This window comes from Solea solea, chromosome 1 (assembly GCF_958295425.1).
Source record: "Solea solea chromosome 1, fSolSol10.1, whole genome shotgun sequence".
Classification (NCBI taxonomy): Eukaryota; Metazoa; Chordata; class Actinopteri; order Pleuronectiformes; family Soleidae; genus Solea; species Solea solea.
The window spans coordinates 24,384,348-24,399,729 of record NC_081134.1 but is presented as its reverse complement, the minus strand read 5'-3'; the positions used below and the strand labels follow the sequence as shown (position 1 = coordinate 24,399,729).

At 41.7% G+C, this 15,382-nt stretch overlaps 1 protein-coding gene across 2 annotated transcripts; it reads right to left on the bottom strand.

Annotated features, from left to right (window-relative positions):
- Nucleotides 1-6,090: 6,090 nt before the first annotated feature.
- Nucleotides 6,091-14,742, bottom strand: atg10 (ATG10 autophagy related 10 homolog (S. cerevisiae)). Of its 2 annotated transcripts, none has more exons than XM_058626455.1 (7): nt 13,834-13,916; nt 10,385-10,488; nt 10,168-10,308; nt 9,557-9,737; nt 9,270-9,367; nt 9,057-9,154; nt 6,091-7,021 (listed from the first exon to the last, which is right to left on the bottom strand). In XM_058626455.1, the coding sequence occupies exons 1-7, from the start codon at nt 13,841-13,843 to the stop codon at nt 6,898-6,900; spliced, it is 756 nt and encodes a 251-aa protein (XP_058482438.1). In that variant the 5' UTR covers nt 13,844-13,916; the 3' UTR covers nt 6,091-6,897. The 2 variants fall into 2 exon arrangements, with proteins under 2 accessions (XP_058482438.1, XP_058482381.1); XM_058626398.1 differs by lacking the exon at nt 13,834-13,916 and adding an exon at nt 14,454-14,742 and having other exon boundaries at nt 6,097-7,021.
- Between the last annotated feature and the right edge of the window lie 640 nt (nt 14,743-15,382).

Genomic DNA, 15,382 nt, shown 5'->3' with positions numbered 1-15,382 from the left:
ATTTTGTGCCATTCAGTCCAGTTCAGTGTATATGTGCAGGGATTGTCATTAGATATGTTTGGAATCTGAGTTTGGGACCGAGCCAGTGCCCGGCCAACCCTTCAGCAGCGGGCCAATAAGGATCCAGGTGTCTAGGGCGAGGAGAGACCTGCAACCGTCACTTCCAGGGATAACTACGCATCCACCCTGCAGGAGACCAGTCGAGACCAGAGGAGTGCGAGGCAGAAGCCCCCCCCACCCAGGGTCAGCCCGAGGGAGCAGACAGCGATAAGACCACAGACAGAGGCCGAGTCACCCCACACCCAGGCGACTCGCAGAGGCTCAGGTCCCCCGCACCCAGAGCCCGCTAGTGTCCCAGGGCGGAGTCCCCCCAGGCGCCCACCGAGGAGGCAGGCCAGAGCCCGCCACAGCCACCGTCACCGCCCACCAGAGACCGACCGCTCGCCCCCCATCCCAAGGACGGACAGGCAGAGACCCAAGCCAGGGGGGCCCCCAGAGACAGCAGACAGGCAGACCCCCGAGCCAGTCCAGGGCGGATCCCCCAAGCAGAGGTGGGGCCAGAGGTCCAAGGACTCGCCACTTCCGACTCTGCGGTGCCCCAGCAAACATCCAGGAGTGCCAACACCCACCGTTGACCCCGCCGGGTAAGCAGTCCACTACCCACCACCGCATCTCCAGGGAGGTGTGTCCTGATGGGACACCCCCCAGACCGAGCGAAGGGAACTAGATCCCCCATGTCCAGCAATGTCCCCAGGCCACCACAGCCGGCCCCACCAAGACCGCCAGCCCCAACACGGCCGAGGAGCGAGCAGGAGTCGGGCACCTGGGAGAGTACTCACCTCCACCCCCCACTCTGATAAGATGTGGTTTATTTGTCGAGCCATGTGTGTAACATTAATAACATGTGTCATCATCATCATCATCATCATCTTCATCAGAACAAGTCTGCACTTTGAGAGCAAAATGATCTGTTGGGATAATGCAGTCAGGAAGGTCTTGAAAAATGCAGTGATCATGGTAAATTATTTTAAATTCCATTCTGGATTATACTAAAATGGGAATAACAAAATAAGTTTTCTTTTGTGCTGCAGCAGCTGGTGACGTTTGTGATGTCTTTCATCGTCTATATTGATTTACATTTTTAAACACCTTTATAAAGTCTGTCCATCTTAACTCATCCACCGTTACAGAAGTCCGTTACTATATCATTGGCATGGCCTTTAGAAATGTAAAGGAATTTAAAGCACATGCACAACCATCGAGGACTATTGTATTGCTAAAACCTGCACAAACCTAGGAACATACAGCTCCACTGTAATTAGAATCCCATCAGATGCAAATGTGACCAAATAAATCCAAAACGTTTAGTTTCAAGAGATAATTGAACCTTAAATAAGACTAAAACAAAAGCATTGTGGCAGTTGTTACCACTGTGCTATCATGCCTACTCTATCTGGTCTCCAAGGAAGATAAAGAAGTAACACAATATGCATGTATGTAATAAAATGTACAGGTTTTGGTCTCCATGAGGAGTGCTGGGCCTATCAAGGTCAGGGTTTACCCAATGTCCCAAAGAGGTCACTAATACAACACATACACACAGACCTCACTGAGGAGGTGTGTCACATTATTATGACACGCAGTGAATGAAGACGTTGGGCTGTTCAGCCGTGGTGCAGCTTCTCCTGCTGACAGACACACTCACTGTGTGTGTGTGTGTGTGTGTGCAGATGTAATGTGCTGCATAAAGCCAAAGGACTGTATCCTGTCACGGTTATCAATTTGCTTTCAGTCACGCAGGTGCTCAATGCTTTTACTCCTCTTTCCACGATAACCGCTATAACTATTGTCTCTGTGTGAGAACACAACATAAAAAGAGATAAAGAGGGTATGACAGACAAAAAGGAAAGATAAAAACACAACAGTATTTCCTTCTGCCTAAATAATCCATTGGTCCTAGCGCATCCATGTGCAGCTTGATTTACTAGTTTACGCGTGACGCTGAGAACCACGTTTCCCGTGCCTTAAGAGCTTGAGGCATAGAAATAAATATTAAAAGCAGCTAGTTTTGAAAAGCATAGTGTTTAAGGCCTTCCCATGCACATGAAGCGCGATGAAGCGAAGAAACAAATAAACCATGAGTATTATGTCTGTCTCCGACCAGAGCTGACACAGACACAGACACTGTGCTGTGCATCGCCAACAACACTTGCTCTGATTGGTTAGCTGTTGATTCTTCAGGAAGTTTCTTGGGGAAAATCAAGTCGCAATTTTGCTGTCAATGTGAATGTCGATTGTCACGTTTGAGAGATAGGGTGCAAATAATATTGCTTTAACCTTAAACATTAAGACACAGCTAACGACTAAAACCTAACCACTGTCATGTTAACGCATGTTTCCCAATACACAATACATAACAATAAATACAAGACAATAAAATTGTACATGATATATATTGATAGCCTTACTATTAAGAACAATAATAGTAATGATAGTTTTGCATATGGTCTTATTGCTATTGTTATTATTATTATATTATATTATATTATAATATACTATTATTATTATATTATATTTTACTATTATATATTATTATATTAATAGTAATAATAATAATAATAATAATAATAACAATGATAATATTATTAATAATAACAATAATATTTTGCATATGGTCTTATTGCTATTGTTGTTATTAGTATTATGATTATTAATAATAATAATCATAATAATAATAACAATAGTTTTGCATATGGTCTTATTGCTATTGTTATTATCATTATTTGATATCTTAAAGTGTACATTTTTGTATTATGACAATCAATAAAGTATAAAATGACTGCATTTGTGAAGTGCTTTAATTAAATACTCACATCCATCACAGGGAATTTAGGGTTCAGTGTTTTTTTTGTCAGGAGTGTGGTACAACCTTGTGCGTTTGTTCATTTGTGTGAGCCTATATAAGGTCTCTGTGATTGGAAGTCACAGAAAAAGAACCAACAATGCCATATGCACCTTCCAAGGTCTTAGCTCAACACACAGTGGGGGGTGGAAAGAATCAAGGATGCACACATGTAGTTCAGTCTGTTTGTGTGCATTTAATAACTTCCCCAACTAACACCGAATCCACACATGATTCCTGCAGTAATGGTCAGGCTTCATCTTCATTATAATAAATGATAATTGGGACACTTACATCGGGCACAAAGTGTGACAAAGTGTCACGTAATCATAAAAATAAAGGTAATAAAAATAAAAAGACAAGAAAGATTTGAAGGAGCAGAAAGACTTGAGGTCACAGATTTGGGTTCATAGCAGTGGGCTGAAGGTTTGCTGATTGCACTTTGTGTATTTTAAGCAGCTCTTTCATGTTTATTTCATTATTTTTTACATTGTATTGAGTATGCTGTATTAATGAATAGTTGTATTTGTGCCGTGCTGCCTGTCTTGGCGTGGACAGGCATCTCAATGACTTTTATTCCTGGTTAAATAACAGTTTAAATAAACAAACCTTATTATTGGGCCTGATTGTCAGTTTGAGTCACTGCCTAAAAGTTGCCTATACTTCTAACAATTTTTTAAACATGAAGATGCACTAACTTAGACGACGTACATACACAGTATATACAAGTAAGAATGTATAAATATACAGTATATATTTAAAAACAGCATACAAAAAACATTTTAAAGACCAAATGAAAGATGGACAGGTGTGGTAGGGTAAAGAGGGAGATGCTGAGATGGGATCTACGTTCCATCTGTGTTGTTCTATGTCAATTAAAGGTCTTTTTCCATCACCTGTCAGCGCCCCGCAGAGTCAGATATGCTGTTGGCAGCAAGATGCTCTCAGCTGGGTCAAAGTCTCTCCACATGTTTCCTTCATGACACATCACAGCTTAAAGACTGCACAGAGAACTGGGGGCTGTTAGCATCAGAGCGTAAACTATATGAAACTGGAGCTCTGGAGCCACCACTGAGGTCATGGAATACACGCGTCAAGTCAGGCAGAAAGGGACTATAATGGTTTCATGTCAGATGCAGTTTCATGAGCTTACACTGGGACTACATTCATGCTGCGTACTCCCCCGGATACTCCTGCTGTCCACATCATCCTCTGTTGTAGAGCCTCCAAAACAGAGACATTTAAAACGACCGCTGACTGATGTGCAGCATTGTTTGTGTGTATTGAGCCATCACCACCACCAGGTGTGCCGTTTCATTGATTACAGGGGTGTGGCCAAAAACAGCTGTAACCAACCAGCTGGTGTAGAGCTGAAACAATTAATCGATTATTAATCAATTACTAAATTAATCGACAACAATTTTGATAATCGATTAATTGATTCAAAGCTTTTTTCATGATTAAAACAAGATTGTTTAAGCATCTTAAATGTGAGTATATTCTTAATTTCTTTGCTCTGGATAACAAAGAAATCAACATTTTTTAAGGTTTTCTGATATTTTATTGGCAAGCGATTCATCGAGAAAATAATCGACAGATTCATCGATTATGAAAATAATCGTTAGTTGCAGTTCTACTCAAGTGTTTTAAAAAGCAGCAATCGGGTTGAAGTGGCAGCCTCTCCAGACAAAGACTCAGGAAGACAAAAACACAGGAGTCTAAGAATGGACTAATGAGGAAAAGTATCGTTCTGCAATTATTCCCATCTTTTCACACATGAGCACTTTTCCCATTCCTGTTCATGTTTCTTCTCGTCGATATTACAAACCTCACATTACATTACATTACATTACATTACATTACATGTCATTTAGCAGACACTTTTATCCAAAGCGACTTACAATAAGTGCATTTAAACATTTGGGTACAAACAAGAGCTAGAAGTAAGTAAGAGCTTCAAGTAAGCCAAACTATAAAGTGCTAGTCATAAGTGTGATGTATAAGCAAGTGAATTTTTTTTTTGTCGTCCTAGTCGAGGTAGTACGGAGCCCCTAAAGGGACATCGAAAAAAAAAAAAACTAAACGTTTCTGGTGCGCACGAGATACTTGTTCTCCCCGTGTGTGCGTGGGTTCTCTCCGGGTACTCCGGCTTCCTCCCACAGTCCAAAAACATGCAATGTGGGGATAGGTAAATTGGACACTCCAAATTGACCATAGGAGTGAGTGTGAGAGTGAATGGTTGTTTGTCTCTCTCTGTGTGTGGCCCTGCGATGGACTGGCGAACTGTCCAGGGTGTACCCCGCCTATCGCCCGATGTAGCTGAGATTGGCACAGCACCCCCCGCGACCCTCTGGTTGAGGATAAAGCGGTAGATGATGACTGACTGAAATATTTAACTTAATTTATTAATATATTTTATAGAAATATGTGTTCTCATGTATTATTATTCTGTGCTTTTATTTTGAAGTTGTATGTTCAGTGAAGGTCACCTGAGCCTCTTGGGCCAATGAGGTGTTGAGTTTTTTTTTTCAGCCATGTGAGTTACAGACATGGATGTATTGTTACGACTGTGGCTAAGATATGGTGTTGACTTTTCCCTCCTAAAATGGCAGAAGAGATAGAAAACGTAACAAGTACCATGTGGAAAATACATATATTACAGCAGTGCAGTGTATGTATATGTATGTCCACAGGAGGATTGTGTGTGTGTGTGTGTGTGTGTGGGGGGGGTGTTGTGCCAATCTCAGCTGACATTCAAAGTCAAAATAAATAAAACATTAATACTATACAAACTTTTAAACTGTCAGGTCGAAACGTTTACATTAAAAACAAAATAACGGGTCAACAACAAATCTATCGATCACCATCTAATGACAGCGATGTCAGCGGATCATTTCATCAGTACAGGCCGAGGTAACGCTGCTCTGCCCCACGCACTGTACGCAGCGAGTGTCCGCTGAGGCGGGGCTGATCACCTCCGATACCGTCGCTGCCAAACTATAAATACGTCATATCTTAATACACAAACCACATTTTTGAATTATAAATGACTAATTTCACGCCTCAAATGATCTTAAAACTGCGTTCGCGGACATCACGCGCGCATACAATACTTTCTCGTGCGCACGAGATACTTTCTCGTGCGCACCAGCAAGTAGCGTGAGCACGAGATACTTTCTGGTGCGCACCATAAACGTTGAGTTTTTTTTTTTTTCGATGTCCCTTTAGGGGCTCCGTAATGTAGGGTCGAAAGAGATGTGTTTTTAGTCGGCGGCTGTGGAGGTTTTCTGCTGTGGAGAAAACCATTTCCTTTTTGCTGCCCGTGTCGGGCAAGGACACACATGGATAACGCACTGTGAACAGGAGAGTGACAGAGAAGTTTGCATGTTTAAAGGAGATGAGCAAAATGAACACACACAAAAAGATACGTGCCTGAAGTGGTGAATCTTTTAAAATAAGGGTATCAGGCATGAGAATTGGCGTGTCCTAGTGGTGATACGCGGCTATACAGTTACATGAGAGGAGCCCGAGAGAGAAAGTTCAAATGCAAGGACTTTTCTCACAGTCCCACCAGTGAGCTATGAAGATGTGCAAAAAAAGAACAACACATGGACAAAGAAGTGCAGGAAACACATGTAAACCAACTGAGGGGAAACGTACCACAGACAGGGTCTGAGAGGAGTCTGATTTTCAAATAACATGTCCACTTCAAAAAGACAAAACTGTATGCTTTACAAAGAAAAAGGCGTATGAATTTAAAAAAAAAAGTGAGATAAACTGCTGATCTCAAAAACAAAAACTGTGCATGATAACCTTAAGGAGTAAGCGCTGAAGCTTAACCAGATTACTCTCGACTGTTCAGGTAGCGCTCCGTCTCAGAGGTCAAAGGTTGGTGACCCCTGTTCTGGACACTTTTGCAGTTGCAGTTGATGGTCGAGAATCCGCGTGGAGACTCGTCTGTGAAGCTGAGACACACAGACAGAGCAGCTGCAGCCTCAGCCTGGCTCGGTGCTGCTGGGTCCAGCTGCAGACTGGAGCTGTGTGTGGTACTTCAGAGGGACGTCAAGACCCAGCAGAGGACCCACCACACTGAGCCAGGTCAGCACATAGTTCATCGGCCTACGGACACACAAACACAAACATGAGTACGAGGCAGTCATGGGCAAACAACCACGGACTGTGTGGTCACTTCAGGATGTGGTCCTGGATAGGGTCAGCACAGGTGAGTGACGTCCTCTACGGCAGTGACTCTTGACCTGGGGGTCAGGGGTCATTGGATAATGTTTCAGGGTCGCCAGATTATTGAAATAAATGAATGAAACTGTGTGTACCACTGATGAAATCTGCCTGTTATCAAGTGAGTTTGAGTCAAACTCTGGGTTCTCATCAGTTATCAGAGGTCTGTATATGCTGTATAAATACAATATATACACAGTATATATACAGCATATATACAGTATAAATACAGCATATATACAGTATAAATACAGCATATATACAGTATAAATACATCATATATACAGTATAAATAGAGTATATACAGTATAAATACAGCATATATACAGTATATATGCTGTATTTATACTGTATATAGAGCATATATACAGTATAAATACAGCATATATACAGTATAAATAGAGTATATACAGTATAAATACAGCATATATACAGTATATATGCTGTATTTATACTGTATATACAGCATATATACAGTATAAATACATCCTATATACAGTATAAAAACAGTATATATACACAGCATATATACAGTAAAACACAGTATAAATACAGCATATATACAGTATAAATACAGCATATATACAGTATAAATACAGCATATATACAGTAAAACACAGTATAAATACAGCATATATACAGTATATATACTGTATTTATACTGTATATACAGCATATATACAGTATAAATACATCCTATATACAGTATAAATACAGTATATATACACAGCATATATACAGTATAAATACATCCTATATACAGTATAAATACAGTATATATACACAGTATAAATACAGTATAAATACAGCATATATACAGTATAAATACAGTATAAATATGGCATATATACAGTATAAATACTGTATTTATACAGCATATATGCAGTATAAATACAGTATAAATATGGCATATATACAGTATAAATACAGTATAAATACTGTATACAGCATATAGCTGACATTTCAGCTTAACCTGATACGATTGCCAACACTCACTCGTAATCAGTGTTGGGGAGTAACGGATTACATGTAATGACGTTACGTAATTTATTATAAAATGTACGTAATTGTAATCCGTTACATTACAGGGAGAAAATGTGTCAAATAGTTATTTTTTTCACATCAACTTCCTCCTTCTAAAGCCGGCACTTGTGATTGGCTCTCTCTGGTCATGTGAAGAGTACAATGGGAAGAGTGTTTGTCGGCAGTGAAGGTGTCGATGCGGAACCTGAGGACTCTGAGAAGCTACCTGAGAAGCTACCTGAGAAGCTACCTGAGAAGCTACCTGAGAAGCTACCTGAGAAGCTACGTCGCCTACTGGCCTACAGCTGTAACTGCAAGCACTCACAGACGATAACATGGGGAAGTGTTTTCATGCCTCGCAGGTTCAATGATGAAGACAAAGCTTTGGTTTCATATCATTTCTGATGCAACAACAGTGTACAATGAAGTCAGACGTAGCCTAACCATTAGTCTCTCAAACATGAGATCGTTTTTACAAATATGACCTCAAAGCGCCACCTTGTGGTGCAATCTTAGTTTAGTTTATGTGAGATTTTGAAAAGTTTAGACCAAGTTAGACTTACTTTTGAACGGTTTCATCTTTATAATTTTGGTCTATTTTATAGAACATTAATGCCGTCACTTATCTGGGTTGTCATATGAAGCACTGTTGTCTAAATTGTGCACATTTGTCATCAGGTCAACATGCTGTACACATATAATGCACATTATTTATTACAAATATGTGGTTCATTCTAAAATAACGATCTATGGTTTTAATCCACTTTTAAATGAAGAAAAGTCATCAAAATGTAATGAGTTATATTACTTTGAGAAAGTCATTGAAATAGTTACACTACTGTTACATTTTCAACAGGGTATCTTTGTAACTTTGTCAACGCAGGAATGATTGTACCTGTGCTGCTCCTGAGCTGCCTGCACCACAGGCCTCATGAACTCCTCTGTCCTACAGGGGTGGAGCATGAAGAAAGGCTGACCCAGCAGAGGATGCTCCTGACACACACACACACACACACACACACACACACACACACACACAGATCAGTGGGGAACAGAACATCAACAGGATAAAATGTATACTGTACGACAAGATCTTTCCATGTTTCACCTGCTGACTGATTGTATTGAGAGGACTGTTTTGTAGTTGGAGTCTGAAGTTTGGATGAACAGAGCGCCACACGTCCTCTAATGATAGGCTCCTCCCCTCTGTGACAGGTGAGGAAAAAGCATGGTACTTTTACAACATAAACTCCAAAGACACAGTTGAAGTAGTGTTCGTAGTCGGGCCTGTGTGTGTATGTTCACACGTCTAATGTTGGCTGTGAGGACATGTCTGCTGGTCCTCACAGCCACAGTTAAGACTTGGTTTTAGGGTCAGGGTTATGTGAGACTCACCCAGCGTGAAAACTCTGAAATAGAGCACAGGGTTCCTGTAGCTGCATGAGTACAGGATGTGATACTCGTACTGAAGCACCTGGATGCTGTCTTCAGACACTGTGCAGAGCCCATCATCATCATCATCATCATCCCTTTCACTTGAGACGCTGTCAGCATCACATGGAGCAACATGAGCAGACTGTGAGGAAAGGGACAGCAGAGGTCACTTGGTTTGACGCCATCATCTGGATCAAATCATGGTGCTGATATTAAGGCAGAGCAACAGGGCTTATAAATAATATCTAGATATTTTTAGGCTATATTCTGATACGCAATATATTGGGATATAAATCTGCACACAGGTTGTCTCTCTTCTCCAGGCTGGTGAAGACCATATATTCATGATGTCATGAAAACACAGAGAAAACACTGAATGAGAAGGGATGTCTGCACATTATACACACAAATACATGGTCTCGTGTTTCCGACGATTCCACAACTGCAGCAGATGGAAGGTTTAGCAAAACATGCTCCATATTTATCCCTTTAGAAAGGTAAGTGAAAAAGTAAAGTGTCTAATTGCAATGTATGTAAATGAACATTATAGAATCAAACGCTCAGTTCTTTACCTTTTTCTGTGGATCAAACTGGGAGTGACAGGAACCATGTGACCCAGGGTCTGAACTGGAAGCTGCTTGGTCCCATACTGGACTCAACTTAATAACAACTGATCGGACCTGAGTCTTCTTTAAGTAGCCCTCCTGTGAACCCTGAACTCAGATCAGAAACTCCCGTTAACAGCATTCAGCATGCGGCGGACTCTGTCTGCATCAAATATGTCCTCACCTGGAGAGGCACCCAGCTCCAGCTGTCTCTCAGCTGCTGTGACTGCTGCACCAGGAGCTGGCAGCAGTGATAAAAGGTTTCCTCCAGCATGCCAAAGCTCATCTCTGCAACAAAAAAAAAACACGGTGGAGATGAAGACTATTAATACAGTCCAATCCAATCCAACTTTATTTATAAAGCACTTTAAAAAACAGCTGAAACAAAGTGCTGTACAACAGAGATAAATAACATAAATAAATATAATAAATCATAGACAACAAACAATAAAAAAATTAAATACTGTAGAAAGTATTACAGAACAAGTATTAAACACAAATGAAAAAGTCATACAATAAAACTATAAAAAGATAAAAACCAACGTCTCATACTGGGTTGAAAGCCAAGGAGTAAAAATGGGTTTTAAGATGTGTTTTAAAAGTGGACAGTGAATGGGCGTGTCTAACAGTGAAGGGGCGTGTCTAACATGCTGTGGAAGATGGTTCCACAGTCTTGGTGCAGCGACCGAAAAAGCTCTGTCCCCTCTGAGCATCTGTTCAGCAGCTGATCAGCTGACCTCAGACACTGGGCAGCAGCGTAAGGATGAAGCAGCTCAGAGAGGTACGGCGGGGAGGGTGACCACCTCCAGTCAGACACAATGTGGGACAAGTAGCATGGTAAAGTGGGACAATGAGGGACAGACGTAATAACTTTAACTTTAATCTAATTTACCAAGAAACGTTTTTTAAACCCACCGACCAAAAGATTAAGACACTACCTGACCCAAAATATAACCCAAAGTTTCTACAGCTTAAGGCATAGGCCTATAAAAGACAAAACACTCATTTTGCAACATCTCGTCTTTATTGAGACTATCAAATTAGTCAACTGTCCAAAGGACCAGGCATTATGCAACTAAAAGAATGCACTCAGTGAATCAAATTCACCTTCAAATAAAAGACAAACATTTTTAGGCCTAGCCTACTTAAGTTCAACCAAATATAAGGCCTAGCCTATACAGTGCAAAATATTTAGGGCTTGACTATAGAAAGTTTAACTATTTCAGTGCAAATAAAGTAAACCAAAATCTGTTTTGATAAGAACGGCTATCTGGGATAAAAAAAATAAAGAATCCTCCAATCAAGCAGACACATATTTTGCCTCTGTGTCAACACAATCCAGATGGTAGCAGGCCAACAGCATTCCCCAGCACCATGAAGAGGGAGCCCATCACCGTGTTAAAAAGCTTCCATAGCACCCTTGGACAATGTTCCTCTAATGACAGAAAGTAGGTCTTCACTGCAGGCCAGCTGACATGAAGCCTTGAGACAGCAGGCCATATACTTAGCCATCTTGTAGGTACATGCCTCAGTACAGCATGATAGTCTTGATCCACAAATTCAAACAATGATTTCAGTTCTTCAGTGCGCTTTGCAGATGATGAGTCTGTAAATCGATGTCTATGTCTAGTTTGTCTCCAGCATATTTCGCACAGTTAAGCACGACATGAGCCATACAATTAGCCTTGATAACGCCAGCATTGTCTGCCTTCAGCTTCTGATAAACAGATTTGAACTTTTCATAATTCACACTAGCGTTATCAGCAGTGTCAGCAGAGATCATCTCCAGTCTTAGGCCATTCTCTTTCAGTTTGTTAGTAATCTGGCGGTGAATTGATTCTGACGTCTCTGCGCTATCCTCGTAAAAATCAACAACGCTATTCTTTAACCCAGGGGTGCCCGACCTTTTTTGACCCATGATCTGCTTTTCAAGTAGCCAACCTCCCGAGATCTACCAGTCCAGTGTCAACATTGCAAACCCACACACATCGTTTCCAGCACCCAGGAACTGACCTCTGTCACACCCTGACTCTAAAGGCCTGACAAGTATGCCAGATACACCACTTTAAGGAATAACAAAGTCATTTATTGAACAAAAGTCAAATTACAAAATGAACAGCTAAATATTTTCTATATAATTACTATACTTACTATATGTAATACTACTATATAAATATAGTGTGAATATCAGTGCAGTCAGTAGTGTAAGGTGAGCATGAGGGATAATGTGTGTGCAACTGACCTTAATATCAACCAAACACAATAATACAACACATACAAAACAGGTAGATACAAAATATACAGGGACTGTCTGTCCCTCTCTCTCTCTCTCTCTCTCTCTGCCTGTCCCTCTCTCTCTGTCTGTCTGTCTCTCTCTCTCTCTCTCTGTCTGTCTCTCTTTCTCTGTCTGTCTTTCTCTCTGTCTCTGCCTGTCTCTCTCTCTGTCTGTCTTTCTCTGTCTCTGCCTGTCCCTCTCTCTCTGCCTGTCCCTCTCGCTCTGTCTGTCTGTCTCTGCCTGTCTTTCTCTGTCTGTCTGTCTGTCTTTCTCTGTCTCTGCCTGTCCCTCTCTCTCTGCCTGTCCCTCTCGCTCTGTCTGTCTGTCTCTGCCTGTCCCTCTCGCTCTGTCTGTCTGTCTCTGCCTGTCCCTCTCTCTCTGTCTCTGCCTGTCGCTCTCTCTATGTCTGCCTGTCTCTCTCTCTATGTCTGTCTGTCTGTCCCTCTCTCTCTGTCTGTCTGTCTCTCTCTCTCTGTCTGTCTCTGCCTGTCCCCCGCTCTCTCTGTCTGTCTGTCTCTGCCTGTCCCTCTCTCTCTCTGTCTGTCTGTCTCTCTCACTCTCTGTCTCTGCCTGTCCCCCTCTCTCTCTCTCTGCCTGTCTGTCTCACTCTGTCTCTGCCTGTCCCTCTCTCCCTCTGTCTCACTCTCTGTCTCTGCCTGTCCCCCTCTCTCTCTCTCTGCCTGTCCCTCTCTCCCTCTGTCTCACTCTCTGTCTCTGCCTGTCCCCCTCTCTCTCTCTCTGCCTGTCCCTCTCTCCCTCTGTCTCACTCTCTGTCTCTGCCTGTCCCCCTCTCTCTCTCTCTGTCTGTCTCTGCCTGTCCCTCTCTCCCTCTGTCTGTCTGTCTCACTCTCTGTCTCTGCCTGTCCCCCTCTCTCTCTCTCTCTCTCTGTCTGTCTCTCTGCCTGTCGGGAGAGTTGCACTTCACGATCTCTGTTTTATTTTTAAAGTCGGCTGCCTTGAGAAAGGCTTCCTCCACCATATCGCCGTCTTTGAATTGCTTCTTGTGCTTAGCAAGGACGTGACTGACGCGATAGGAAGCAATAGTTGCGGCCTTACAATGGGTCTTCGGCTTGGTGAAGATTGACTGCCGTGCGATAAGCTGTGTTTTCTAGTCCCGGACTTTTGTGGCTCGTAAAGGCGTTTTTGTAGGGAAATCACTCTCGTAGCTCCAACTTTCTGTAACTGACTTAATGAAGCATCCAAATCCGTGACGCCACATGACCGCGCTTAGCTGTACCCGTACTCAGCTGTGACTCTGAGAAATAAGATGTTTCTGTGCTTGTTATGGCCTTTAGAAAAGTTTTTCAAATATGAAACTCTATGAATTAAAAACATAGAATATAAAGATCTATACATGCCTATGTCCATGTCTGGAGGTGTCCTGTGAACACTTTTATAGGCGTCTCTTTTACTATTGTTCTGGGCCTGGGAGTATTTTTTGTTGCAGTTCACGGAAGTGGCCACCATGACAACATTGTCTTCAAGGCAGAGGGGGCGGAGCTCTATCCAGTTCATATTATACGTCCATGGTCAAAGTGAGTAAACTACGTCTCCACAATAAGGCGAGACCAGGGTTGTAGATAATGTACATCAGAATAATCACATAAATCAAATCATGCATCACTCAATAGGTTTGTAAATAACATGTCAGGTGATATGTAAAATAAAGTCACAGACTTTCTCTCTCTCTCGATATAAGGAAACATGTTAAATTCAAATACTGGCCAAAACATGGATCAAATGATTACTCGATTAATTGGGGAAAACAAATAGTAAATGGTCTGTAATTATATCGCGCTTTTCTAGTCTTGGTGATACACTACACTGCACTGCACTGCAGTTTTGCCAATCACCCATTCACTCACACATTCATACAGCGCATCTATGTGTAGAGGGGGCGGAGCTATGTCGAGTTGTGATAATACATCCACGGTCACGTGGTCACTCTCCATGTAACTGGAACCTTTTCAGACTTTACCTGCGTGCCTTCCGGTCATCTCCTGAAACACCTGCCGCTGAATCCCGCAGCTTCCACAAACACTGGGCGGATGTCACATCCACATCCGGTGCTTCTTCTCCCTCTGTCCGTCCGTCCGTCCGTCCGTGTCGCTTTGGTATCATGACAACAGTCAGTGTCGCTTTGATGTGTCACCGTGCCATGCACGTGACACCGAGTCTGCTGGAGCCCTGGATGCGGGTACTGCACGAGCATGAATCATGGATGAATACACTTCATGCCTCTTCCGTCAGACGGCTGTTGTCTTCCGTGTTGTCGTCATGTGACCACTGCGGACACGTTTCTCTTTTTCTCTTTTAGGTTTTATGGCGGTTGGCAAACAACGATTTGGTGCATTACCGCCACCATCTGGTATGGAGTGTGGATCAAAATGTTGATCTAAATGTACTATTACTGCAATGGTGGTAATAATAATAATAATAATAACGATAATAATAATGATGATGATGATGATGCTAATAATAATAATAATAATAATGATAATAATAATACTAATAATGATGACGATAATAATAAAATACTACTACTACTACTACTTCTACTACTACTACTAATAATAATAATAATAACAATAATAATAGAATACTACCACTACTACTAATAATAATCCACTTCAATGCCTCTCAACTTTTGAATCCTAATTTCTCTTTCTATTTGAGAACATGCTGAAGTGTTTCCTCCACAGTGATCACATCTGCTTGTATTGTGTTTATTGATTCTGAATAATGTTTGACCAAATCTAATCCTTGATATGACACTTTCCTCAAACTTTATTATGTAGTTCTAATCATTTTTCCTTAATGGCTCACTAACTTTACTCATCATTAAATAACACATTTGATCTTCGCTTGGTGCTGACAGATCTGTTTAACCATGTTATTGTAAAAGCC

What these genes read in the sequence shown, in the direction of transcription:
- atg10 (XM_058626398.1), bottom strand. An exon ending in TTTCAGAGTTTTCACGCTGG is followed by an intron (nt 9,368 to 9,556) that starts GTGAGTCTCACA and finishes CACCTGTCACAG; the next exon opens with AGGGGAGGAGCCTATCATTA. An exon ending in TCAATACAATCAGTCAGCAG is followed by an intron (nt 9,155 to 9,269) that starts GTGAAACATGGA and finishes TGTGTGTGTCAG; the next exon opens with GAGCATCCTCTGCTGGGTCA.